The 13,330-nt window shown below is 33.6% G+C and overlaps 2 protein-coding genes across 4 annotated transcripts in view; one reads left to right on the plus strand and one right to left on the minus strand.

Moving 5' to 3' along the window:
* The window catches only part of LOC144978830 (uncharacterized), a 15,745-nt gene extending 9,129 nt beyond the window's left edge, over positions 1-6,616 (minus strand). Inside the window, exons 1-5 of one of the 2 annotated variants that reach the window (XM_078925377.1) lie at positions 6,039-6,616; positions 5,156-5,371; positions 4,337-4,407; positions 2,882-2,952; positions 372-535 (exon numbers count right to left, since the gene is read on the minus strand). In XM_078925377.1, the coding sequence (XP_078781503.1) occupies positions 372-535; positions 2,882-2,952; positions 4,337-4,407; positions 5,156-5,371; positions 6,039-6,194 (678 nt within the window). In that variant the 5' untranslated portion in view covers positions 6,195-6,616. Of the gene's footprint in view, positions 1-371; positions 536-2,881; positions 2,953-4,336; positions 4,456-5,155; positions 5,372-6,038 lie in introns of both variants that reach the window. The other variant, XM_078925376.1, reaches the window with a different exon arrangement.
* Positions 6,617-7,033: 417 nt separating this feature from the next.
* The window catches only part of LOC144978831 (kinesin-like protein KIF27), a gene marked incomplete in the record, with an annotated part of 35,243 nt that continues 28,946 nt past the window's right edge, over positions 7,034-13,330 (plus strand). Inside the window, 6 exon segments of one of the 2 annotated variants that reach the window (XM_078925378.1) lie at positions 7,034-7,083; positions 7,890-7,943; positions 8,446-8,583; positions 9,859-9,945; positions 10,594-10,701; positions 11,557-11,689. In XM_078925378.1, coding sequence (XP_078781504.1) covers positions 7,911-7,943; positions 8,446-8,583; positions 9,859-9,945; positions 10,594-10,701; positions 11,557-11,689 — 499 coding nt within the window. 2 annotated transcript variants of the gene reach the window in all.

Consider the following 13,330-nt stretch of genomic DNA (forward strand, 5'->3'; position numbering starts at 1 on the left):
TTTCATGAGTAAAATTTAACACTTTTCACGGTGTTCAAAGCCAATACAAATACTCTTAACGTCATACTAATATAAAGAAAATGGCAGCTTGACAAATAGTTCATTATTTTCAAAGATGTTCGTATTTTTCATATTGTCACCATATTACCATAAATTACAAGTGAGAGTTGGCAACCCTGCAGTTCAAACCATGACAATTCTGCCTTCTTCATTTCCCCTGTCCTGTGATCACCTCTTTAATCTCCAAATCTATCTTTTGCCAGAGGGCTCTAATCTAGAGCCTGTCTAGTAACCTTCAAAAGTTTGTTTATCATCGCAATGTATAAATGCCATTTATTAATGGAAATAAAATGAAAAAAAAGTTTGGGTACCTTTTTCAGTAAACCTTCTTTGATAAATTGCCGTCCTGGCACCAGAAGATTTGGGGCAGAGTTATAGAAACTTCTCTGTATTGAAAGCATCTTCATAAAATTCTCATTCTGACGAATGTATTCATTAATGTGATGGGCAATGTCACCAATTTTTTCTGTTGCTTCTGAAATTATAAGTAAACAAAAACAAAAATATGACAAGTAAAATGATGAGGTCTTTTCTAATCTTTGCTGATGTTTTAAATAGAAGGAGCAGGAATATCTCAATGCCAATATGTATTTTGGACTTTGTTTTTGGTGAAATGACTGATTTGGAGAAAAAAGCAACAAAAAAAATAAATAAATAAATAATACCAAAAAAAAAAACAACAAAAAAAAACAACTATACATTACACAATAAGAGGGTCGTTGATGACTTTCTTTAAGAACTTTTTTCTAAATGGAAAGGGGAGAGGGGGGATGAATATCATCTCCAAATTATCTTTCAAGTGTAGAAGTCAGTATTTGCTCTTCTTCTAGGGGGACCTTAACTTAGAACAGGAGAGAACAGGTATAGCAAATTTGCTATGATTTCAGAGTATACACCAGCCTCTTTTGTGGCCGGAACCTGATAGCTTAGTTGGTAGAGCACTCACTTCACACAAAAAAGGGACCAAGATGGATCCCTGGTGTAGACGTGATTGGGTAGCTGGGTCTGTGAGATCTGGTGGAAAGTACTTTGCAATAGACTAGCATCCTATCCAAAAGGTAGCAAGCAATTGCTATTGTCCATTTCACGAAACTGGGATACACTCCAGTTCCATGGGTTTAATGACTACAGCTTCTTCTGGCAGCAAATTGATGGACAAAGTATAAAAATGATCAGTACAACTTTCTGCCATTAGGGTAAGATAAACATACCATTTAAAAAAAAAAATTCATTACTCTCAGTATCCATATATAAATATATCTTTTTTGGAGACTATTGCTTATCAACTTACCCATTAAAAAATTGGTGCATATCTCATTCAAATCGTGTAAAAAAAATAATCTGCTAGGTCAGTTTCCGATATTTGGTTTTAAAAAATCATTTTATGCAAGTTTAAGACAACACAAGTGTTGTATATATTAGTTTCAGTCCACATTACGTTATGTCATATATCTGGCCCCCCAGGAAAACGCGACCGATGCGGCCGCAGTGTGGCCGCATAATTTGCCACATACCGCAATGCGGCCGCATAATTCACCTTTTACCGCATAATTATGCAAAATATGGTTTTTAGCGTGAATTTATGACCATTGTATGAAGAAAAATGAAACCGAAAAAGTCCGACGATGTTCCCAAATACGTGACAGTGACTTCCCTTTAACTTTAAAGGGAGGCTATTCCAATTCCAAGTGTACGATTTGATTTGTCTTCTTGAGATCTAACCAAAACCAAGCGATCACTGCCTTTCTCCCGCTAACCAGCTAAACATTACTATGATAGATATGGAGTAAAACACTGGTGATCCGAAATGGAAGGGACTATTGACTATGTTTTTGTTTTTTTTGTTGTAATTTTTTTTTTTTTTTTGGGGGGGGGGGGGGGGGGAGGTTGGGGTGTTTAATAGCAAAACATAGATGCTAAATTTCTTCTTGGGTTAACCAATTTCAGTTTAACAATCTTTCACTGTAGATTGTTTAAGTCAGGAGATCCTACAAATACATTTGTATGTAGTATTGGTAACACCAATACACACCTGGATGGAGTGAGGTTCTAGTGGAGCGCCACATTTTTGGCAGTCCATTTCTGATGAAGTGTCCGCTTTGGCTGCTTGTGCCAAGTGGTACATATACACCACGATCAACAGCGCTGATGCTGAGCACAGCTTTTCTGTTTACAATCTGATATTGTCAGACAGGCGCAGGAGTCTTAGCACAACGTCTCTGCGACATCTAGCTTTTCTGTGCTACAACAAAAAATTAAGTTGTTTTGAATTTGCGTTGTAGTTCTTTAATTTTGAATTGGTTAAATGTAAATAAAGCCATGGAAAAATTTAAACAGCGATTTATTACTTTTTTCTTGTTTTGCATAATTTGCAATTTCCCCCGCATAATTTTGGATATTTTTTTGCATATTTCCGAGGGGGCCAGATATGTTGTTGTATCTAACTGTTCTTTATTTCTGTGTTGTTCCAGACGTTGTACTCAATGTCATACTAGTGATGTTTCTTGTTGATTAAAGCTTACTGTAAAGCTATCATCTCAACTCTCCCAACTCACTTCAACAAGTATTTCTTTTCCTTTCTTCAAAAGCCTGTAAAAATGGGAGGGTTGTTATTTATTTTATAGTATAACATTAGCAAATATAAAAAGGGCAAAATAACGTGAAAAAGATTGTTTTCTTAATGTGGGTTTAATCTAAAACTGCTGGGTTTCCAATGCAGCAAACAGTTGTTTTGCCCAATTGCTTGGCCACACAAATCCAAGATTAAACCATACCTTGATGAAAAATAAACATGACATTTTCTTTTTTTCACAAATCAAACCTTTTAATTTCTCATAGTCGTGATGTTCTACTGGTGTGTTTTCCAGAAGGTCCTCAAGGAGAAGCTTGTACCTTGTGATTAGAGACCAACGAATGAATAACTCAATGAAAAAATCATCATTCAATTTTTCTATTAAAAAAAAAAGGAATGAAAAAATTAATTAATAAATAATAAATAAAATATAAATAAATACAGTGGAACCTCCTGATAACGACATGCCACGGGACCGAGTTTTTATGTCATTATCCGGAGGTGTCGTTTTTTTAGAGTTTCCAAGATGGCGGACAAAGTGGGCGTGGTAAGGCCCGGGGGATGTTTTTATTAACATTGACAAAACAAACAAAACATTGAAGTGTATTCCTCTTAGAGGGTTCTTGTGCGTGTGTCTGGATGAGACTTTTAGGTGATCTGAACTGAGTACACTGATAGTGTGCTCCTGGAATCTACATCTGTTCCCTATTTAAACCATTCCCCTTTGTCTTACTTTTTCTTATTTCAATTGTAAATCTAGAATTTTTTTTTACTATCCAATTTTCTTCCTTTTTACTGGCACTGATATGACATAGATGTGTCACAAGCGCTGTAAAACCCTTTAAAACAAACAAAAACAGGTAATTCGGACGCTGCGAGTTAAATAAAATTCCTCCTCCTCCCACAAAAACACTACTGCTACTACTACTACTATTATTATTATTACTACTTCCACTACTACTTCTACTACTGCTACTACTACTACTATTATTATTATTACTACTTCTACTACTACTACTACTACTTCTATCACATAATATCACATTTTCCAAGATTTTGTGTTTACTTGCTTACACTTACATTTATACCTTGGTTTTTATTAATGCATATCAGCCAAGATTCGTCAAAAAAAGCTGCGTTCTCATTGGTTTCAAAAGCTGCGTTCTCATTGGTTAAAGCAGGAATCGTTTTTATAAACTTTTAGTACTCATACTGGGTATTTTTAGTATCAGATATCTACGAAAACTGCCGAAAATCGCCAAAATGATGTCGTTATTCGGTTTTATCAAAAAGTAAGTTGTTATTTGGAGGTTTTCTTTACTAATCTTAAATAGAAAAAAAATCGGGACCACAGGTCAATGTCGTTATCAGTAGGTTGTCGCTATTCGGAGGTGTCGTAATCAGGAGGTTCCACTGTATATAAATCTAAAACATAGACAGGTAAATAAATTGATCAATCGATTAATAACCAAAAAATGAATAAATAAAAAGATATGGTCACTTCAGAATTGTCAAAATTATGAATATCATAAGAACTTAAAATTGATTAAAACTTTTAAAAATGGTGAGAAAATAAATTACATTAGGACCAGCATTTTCAGACAATGTGAAAAATCTTTTTCTTATTCTCTCACAATAAATAGATAAATAAAAAGACATATAGCGAGCATCTCTCAATCATCACAAAGAGCAAGTGCACCATACCTGGGTATTCTTTGCACTGGCATGATCAGTAAGGCATTCAACTTCAGACCTTTCACTTCTGGTCTATCCTCCTGTTTGGTGACAAAATTTGCGAAATCAGGACTCTTGTTTTGCCATTCCTAAATGTGGAAACATAAATAAATAAACAAAAAAAAAAAAACTGCAGGGATATCGAAACTTCCATTCCAAAACTTGCCTCAATGGTCATGGAATAATACTAAACTAGTTACCGACAAATATCATGAAGAAGCGATTTAAACAGGATGTATAGTAAACTAAAAAAATGCCCACTTTAGTTCATGGGTAAAGCAGAAGAAGAAATTGGAGGAGATGAAGGCAAATAAATAAAATTGGCAAAAGGAATTTCAATTTTAAAAACTTTTTTGTAATCATAAATCCAGGACAGTCCTGGAGAAACGGATAATCGGCAAGTCTGAGGATGCCTTGGTTCACAACTTCACTTTTGAAGAAAAAGTAGTCCTTCAGAGCCATTAAGTCCATGGAGCATGAGTTTATCCAGGTTTTTACAGCGTGAAACAGACAATAGCAATTACTTGCTACGCTTTGAATAGGGTACCAGTCTATCACAAAGTACTTTCCACCAGATCTAATAGACTCAGCTACCTCTGCTGAGTGGACAGGGGGGATGGGGGGGGTTCAAAAATATTTTTTTTGACTGCACTCGGATTAATCTCAGTCCCTTTGCATGTGAAGGGAGTGCTCTACCAATTGAATTATCAGAATCCCCACTCTTACTCTTACAGAAGAATGTATAATTTCATTTTATCATTGTTATTGAACAAGGTATGCAATACCAACCTGCATTGTGCGCAGAGCAAACTGATGATTATTTGCATAAGTTGAGTAGAGTTTGAGGAAAGGACCAAGTTGGCAAAATGCTTGCCCTATTGTTGACTGCTCCATCTGATCAAGAAGAGTTACATTCACATCATGAATTTGCTCCAAGTTGCTGAACAGGCATGTGTAAACCTCTTCAGGTACAATACAAGCAAATCGCAAAGGAAACTCGAAGAACTGAAATGAAGAATAATCATCAATATAAGTCTGACAAATTCATATTTAAAAGCAACAATAAATGAACAAATAAAAACATGTTTAGATCTCCTATCCATAAAAAGATTTTATATAATACCTACCAATATAAAAGCATTTATATTAGTAGATATGCTAATCATCTACACGGCTGTTTTTTCACATGTTCCTAGTACTAGTAGCAATGGCTTCGCTTTTTTATTTAAATTTATAACTATTATTATTATTATTATTATTATTATTATTATTATTATTATTATCATTATTACTATTATTAATTATTATTATTATTATTATTATTATATTATTTTATATTATTATTATTATCATATATCAAGATAAAGGATAGTAATAGGGATTCGGGAGGGGGGAGGGGTCTTTTTTGTATTTTTTTTTTCCAATGGCACTTCTGCCCATCACTGCTAGGAACTTGTGGAAAGACTCCCCATCTGCAGTCTACATCATAAATAACCAAAAAAAAACAAAAAACAAGCCAATGTATGTGGTAGAAAAATTACTCCGCTCGTCAGAGACTTCGTCTTTGGACCATTAATTTATTAATTGGAAGTCCGCGTCCACCAAGTCATTGACATTGTTCTCATCAATTTGTAATTGTGCCGTACGTAAACTGAAAGAGACACTCACTCACCTTGCTCACAATTTCTAAATGTTGCAAGTAAGTCTTCTCCGTGTCAAATAGCTCTTTGACAATCTTTCGACGTCGTCTTTCTCTCCTTGCGTTCTCTTGGGCAGCTTTGTCAGATGGGCTGGCTGCGTACAAGACAGCCTCACCTGATAAAGACATGGCTCGTTTCTAATGGTAGGAAAGCGTTGCTTGTGAATTTTCAGATCGCAGTTAAAATCAAGATGAATTTACATTTTAACAACATAAAACCATGATCAAATGTGGTTAAGTAAGTCACAACTTTCAACTAGATACTGCATTCCTTCTCAAGACTCTTACTCTTCTCTTCGTCTCACTTGCCCATACAAAACAGTTTTAGTTCGACATTGCATACGTACATAACTACGAGTTTTACGAAACTGAACCCTAAAACTTCATATAATCTGTCAATAATTTTGAAAAATTATATCTTGTGAGATTGTTTCATTTATACACACCCAAATATAAGAATTATCACATAAATAAACCAAAGGATTTCAATAAGTCAACTAAAATCCATTTTGAAACTTGTACACAATCGGTAAGGTCATGAGGTCAAGGACGAAAATGTAAAAAATTAGAAATAACTTTGAAGGAGATAAAATTATCCGAGTTAAATCAATTGGCTTTGGTCTTTATTTCATTTCATATTGCAAAAAAAAGATTTGGAAGATATTAAATAAAAGGCGTTTCATGGAGACTGTTCAAACGTCCAAACATTTTCTGCTCATTTCTACTGTTCCTTCAGCCTTTCAGTTTGAAATAAAATTACTGCTTAATTGATTTTACAATCACAACTTTTCCAAAAAGAACACCATAACACTCTATTTATTACTGTTGCCCTGAATAAAAAAATATTAATTTTAATAACATCTTCCATATTTATTAATATGTATATTTTTATTTGCTTAATTTATTATATTATACATTCAATTCGGGGTGTATAATGACTATAACCATGATAAATGTCACTTCCGGTATATGATTGGGAATGTCAACTATGTTAACGCATAGGTACATTAGCAATCAGGTGAAAAAATAAAATTACTCTACTTAACGCTTATTTTATTGGTTTTGTCCTTCTCTCTTGATAAGTTACAAACCACAATAAAAGGCACAGTTAATTTTAATGACATAGGCATCTTCTTCCTCTTAGTAAAGGTTGTTACAATATCGTTGTTATAGACGCCAACCCCTCTGCTCTGATTCGGCTGGACTCTAGTTGTGGTTCATTATTATTGCTTGGATTGTCGACAATTGGTGTTGGGTTGTTTCCAAAGTTCCCCTGACTCCCCAACACCCATTTCATCAACTGCGACTCATTTTTTTAAAAATGTTACTGATTAATCCCAAAAGTTATGACATTTCTTAGCTATTGTGTTTGCATCGTAATTGTCTCTAGTGAGTGATAGGTAGTGATAGGCTAGAACTAGAAGATACTTTGTGGTAAACGTCCATTTGGCACTCCAGGAGTGGGCTGATAAATGGCCCAGTGTCTGTGATCCGATTTTTAGGACTTTTGAGAGATGACTCTCACATAAAGATGCCATAGATTTTTTGTTTGTTTTAGTTTTATGGATGGATTTTAATGATATGTCTGTCTTGTTTTCTTCAGGAGGAATTACCCTCTAGTTTGGTGTCGTTTATGTTTAAATGAAAGTAAATTTAGTACATCTATCATCGTGGATAAAATATGGTATAATTGAGTGTTAAATAATCAGAAATTGGAAAATCAAAATTCTTGTTCGGGCAAGGAATTTAACATCTTGCCCCACTCTCAATCTGTATTTTTGTATGTAAATTGTTACTTTACCAAGTTCTTTTATTTCTTTCAAGATAAACTGGATGTTATAAGGCATGCAAGAAGTTAATGTGAAAGTTGCAGTAAGGGTAAGTCATATTAAGTTGGGCTCAATGTAGATAAATCGTTTTTATTCCTATTTCTGATTTTCAGATTTGAAAAAAATCCAAAGGTCAGCAAAATTATTGTATGTTTGAACCAATAGTGCTAATATAATTGCTTAATAATCACTTTTTTATTACTTTTAAGATCCCATGTGTTAACTCATATTTTTTTAAATTATTTTTACAAAAAATGATATTATTATCAAATTTATTTTATCGCTCAAGCCAAATTTATAAGCAAAAGCTTTGGGTTGGCTTTTTTTTTCTTTTTTTCTCTTTTTTTTCTACATTCAAATCAAATATTTATTTATTGTCGGCATTTAAAAAATGTTTCATAGATAATGTAGTCAGGCTAACAGAAGCCTGTGACCGACATAGGTTTTAACACATAGTGCATAAAAATACATAGTAATACATTTTATCTTAAAAACATTGACCTATCTACTTTGTTCTGACACAATTTCCTGTTTTATTCTAAATGTGCCAGGTTCGCCCTTTGCTGCCCAAGGAAAAGCTTGGTGGAGAACAAAATTGTGTTAGGTCAGCTGGCAATCCAAATCAGTTGATTCTTGGATCTGATCGTCCATTTACATTTGATCATGTTTTTTGGTCAAAGTCTTCACAGGTATGGTTCCATATTATATCAGAGTTGTCCACCTGCAAAACAAAAAGATTTTCAATTCTAGCTGTGTATTATTTTTTCTCTGTCCTGAATTCTTTTTTTTTTTCAGTCCTTTAGAGTCATGAGGCCCATCGAGCCAGAGTTTATCCCAGTTTCTATAGCTTGAAACGGAAAATAGCAATTGCTTGCTACCCTTTGCATAGGATGTTAGTTTATCACAAAGTACTTTCCACAAGATTTAACAGACCCAGCTACCCAATCACTGCTGGGTGAACAGAGGGGTCAGAAAAAAATCTTGACTGCACCCAGGATCGATCTTGGTCCCTTTCCCTATGTGAAACGAGTGCTATTGGGACCCCCATTTATATAGAGCAACATCCACTAAATATGCTCAAGCGGTTTATGGGGATCTCTGGTCAACAGCAACATTTACATGTCGGACAATACATGTTCCCTGTTAGGCGATATTACATTTTTTTCTTACAGAGACGACACTTATAGGCCAGTTACTAATTTCACAGCTGAGTATGGTGAGAGAATGTGAGTAAAAAGCCTTTTCCAAGGACTCGAACCCTGGACCTTCCATTCCAAAGACAAGTGTCATAGCTGCTTGATATTATTAAATGATTATTGTGGTGTCTTTAAACCTTATGAAATTAATTTCATTAATATATTTCATTATACAGTGCTGATGGTTTTCCAGTGATCCGTGGAAATCCGCGATTTTTGTGTCAGAGGAGGAATTTCCTCCAATAAAAAAACCCATTTTCCTCAATCAAATTTTCTTACTTTGAGAGATTTGATGTGTGGTGGAATAAACTGGTGCAGTTTCCCCACTATCCAGAAGATAGCTAGAGTAGTTTTATCATTTCAATGGCTCTAAAAGTGGGGGTTAGTGAAGTAAACATGTGACGTAAAGAAAACCTTTCATAATTTTCCTCCTTTTTCCCTTTTTGTCACCACCAGCGCTGATTATATTATTTACAGATACAAATACATTGTTGCAAATTTTTCTGTCTTCAAAATGACTTCTATTTTTAAATTTTTTTTTTAAAAGAAAATGATTGTTTTTAGCATAAAGAGATTTTATTTTGCATAATATTTTGTTTCTCGACTAATTGTTTATTCTTTGATGATTTATAGAAATTATGTATTGTCAAAATTGTGCCATCATCTATGTTATTACATTTGTCAACTGTTTTTATATTTTCAAGAGGGAGTTGGCGAGACACTTTTCAACATCTCTGTCATTTTCTGATCAATCATGTTTCTCAACAGGATGAGATTTACAACTTGTGTGTTCAGCCTCTTGTGCACAGTCTGTTTGATGGATACAATGCCACAGTTTTTGCTTATGGACAAACGGTACTAGTTCATTTTCATATATTTATATATACATTTATTATAGGATGACATTCTTTAATGACTTAGTAAATGCCAGTCTGTGATGTGTGGTGTTTGTGTGTCCAAAGTATCTGATCCCTATTTGTTCTCAGTTCCCCTTTGTCTTACTTTTTCTTGGGTGCTTTAATTGTAATTCTAGAACTTTTTACCATCCCATTTTCTTCCTTTTTACTGGCGCTGATATAACCTAAATGTGTTGCAAGCGCCGTAAAACCCTTAAAAACAATAAAAACAATGTCCAAAGTTTATTGGAAATTGAACTCATCACGGTTTTCTAGGTTTTTTGAAAATTACTCATGTCATGATAGATTCACTGAATACGTAGCTATCTTTGATTTTTTTTTTTTAAATTGTTTTTAATTTTTAATGGGAGAAAACTAAAGCAAGACAAAATATCATGCTATGCTTATTACGGATTAATAGATTGTATACCATTATTAATTTTATGAATTTGAATGTCTTTTTTAAAGCACTAGTTAATTTAGCATTTCATAGAGCTGTGAATGTCATTTATCTAGAAATTGTTTATAATTTCTCTTTAATTTATGATAGAATTAGATGTCTTTTTTTAATTTGCCAATTTAAAAAACAACTCTTTGTTTTTTTCAGGGATCCGGGAAAACATTCACCATCGGAGGTGGAGACATTACAACCCTTATTGAGGACGACTATGGAATTATTCCAAGGGCCATACATAATATGTTTCAAATTATGAAGGTTTGTAAAATAAATCTATAATTACAGGAAGAAGAATGATTATAATGATATTGCAAAAATAATAATAATAATAATAATAATGGTGACGATGATGATGATACTTATGGTAATAATGATGATCATAATAATGATAATAATAATAATAATAATAATAATAATAATAATAATAATAACAATAATAATAATGATAATAATACAGGGTTATTCGAAATGATTCGTCCAAAATAAACTCTTATAACTTGATTACTATTTGATCTATAGACGTGAATAATCTATCAAATTTTTAATTGTTTCAGTTTTTAATGATGCGCAGCAATTGTTACTTACTTTTGAACAAAAAGGCTTTGTTGGCATTCAAAACAAAATGGCAACTTTACTTTGCATAAAACAATTTTGTGTGCACCAAAGTATTACAATAGTTCAAAGACTACACAACAAAAGCACCTACTTCCCAAAGCATTCTGTGATGGGGTAAGCAGTTTAAAACCACACAGAATTTAAACAATAAAGACAGATCAATGAGCCAACCTTGTACACCTGATTAGAAAGTCAAGAACAGTGTGCAAAAGCTTTTAAAAAAAAAAAAAAAAATTATGGTGTCAACAAATCGTGTGGGTAAAGGGCTTGTTATACCCAAATCAACTGTCTGTAGATTTCTAAGAAAATTTTTTTTAAATGAAACCATGCATTTTGATTTTTTAAATTAAATTTTTATTTTTTTTATTTTTTAAACTCTTTGAGAAATGTTTACGTTTTAATTTTCTTTTATGCATGGAATACAGGAGAGGAAATATTGAAAAGTATGACAAATCTAGAGCCATTTTGTTTAATTGTTTTGTTTTTTCTGCATTCTAGGAAAATCCTCACAAAACATACACTGTGGCGGTATCTTATATTGAGATTTACATGGAGGAGTTGCGGGACTTGTTAGATTTAGAAACGTCACCAAAGGATTTACATGTCAGGGAGGACAGCAAGGGTAACACTGGTGAGTCATATTCTCGATTTGTCATTACAGAGGGGATAAAAGGTGGCTTTAGTGTTCAACATTTCTTATTGATGCTCTGCATTTAAGCAAAATGCTCACAACATCCGCCAGTCTGATTAAACTTACCAACTCTCAAAAGTGTATGTAACCTTTAACGTTTATAGTCTTATTGGTATGATTTTATGAGAGCTAATCATCCAAGTGGCTGTCTAAGAACAATAACAGAAAGTTTGGTGACATTAATTTTATTCCTTCTATACTGGGCAAGAAGCTTAAGTGGTCAACACTCTTATTTTATTTTTTACTTGATGCCAGTTGTCTCTATAAAGAAAACTGTTTCAAAACACAAAAACACCAATCTACAAATTCAAACATCTTCAAACATTCATTTGCACCCCACACTATCAAAGACTGGAACGCTCTTCCCCGAATCATGTGTGAAAACAACAGATTTAGAAACATTCAAACGAAGATTATCAAAAATTTTCAGCCGAAACACCTTCAATGGCTGTCACACTCAACAACTCTGTCCGCCCTCCAATACAAATACTCAGAATTGAGTCGACTTCAAGTAAAATTCAGATTCAGATTATATGTTTGCTGTTTTGGAATTTAAAGAAAGAAAATAGCTTTTAGGTTCTAATTGTTTTAACTCATGATATTAGATTTAAAAAAAAAATTTTTAGTGTAAGCTTTTCCCTGTGATCTTTCAATAAGGGATCTATGGACATACAATATGTGTCATAATTAATTACAGGGTAGAATTCAGCTATAAGTCAATTTCCTCCATATTATTTTGAAGCCGATTTCAATTTCTTGCCATCCATTCGTCCAATAACCGTAGGAACATCTGTAAATGGTATTTTATTCTGTGATGAAAGGAAATCATTTTCATATTTTAAAAAACTTGAAAAAAGCTCCCCCTTCCCTCACCCCCTCATCAAGTTCTGTCTTAATGGTTTGAAAAAATAAACAGAAGCAGACACCAGCAGGGGGCGTAAATTTATTTATTATATAGCAGATGAATATAAGCTTGGTGAACGCTAATTATAGAAACTCAATTGGTCATTTATGATGTAATTTTTTTTTTCTTCCAGTAATTGTGGGTGCCCGAGAGGTGGAATGTTGTACCCTGGATGAAGTGATGTCCTTCCTGGAGGCTGGTTCAGCAGCCAGACATACGGGATCAACACAGATGAATGAACAGTCTAGTCGGTCACACTCCATTTTCACAGTGGTTGTTGGTAAGTCGATGGCCCTTCTATCATATCGTCATATCATATCTGTCATGGTCTCAAGTGAGTAAAGAGCTACTCGACTATGCATAAAGATATATGTAGAATGAGGCCCCAGAATTTACTAGTTACTATAAATGAAAAACAATTAACGATTTGTTTACAATGAAATAAAAATAATGATGAAATTTAATTCAAAGAGATAAACAGTGATCGTGGCAGTTACAAATAGAGATGTGAATATATTACGTAACTTATGATAATATGTCAGGTTCGTAAGTTTACGTTTCCAGGCAGTTGACAGGCTTGGATGATATATTCGTCTGATAACAGGCTCGGGCTCGTAAAATTCCACTTCCAGGCAATTGGTAAGGGGTTATTGTGTAATTCTTTGACAGCGGGCTCG

Source organism: Berghia stephanieae, chromosome 8, assembly GCF_034508935.2.
Source record: "Berghia stephanieae isolate SIO BIC M18660-M18661 chromosome 8, UCSD_Bste_1.3, whole genome shotgun sequence".
NCBI lineage: Eukaryota > Metazoa > Mollusca > Gastropoda > Nudibranchia > Aeolidiidae > Berghia > Berghia stephanieae.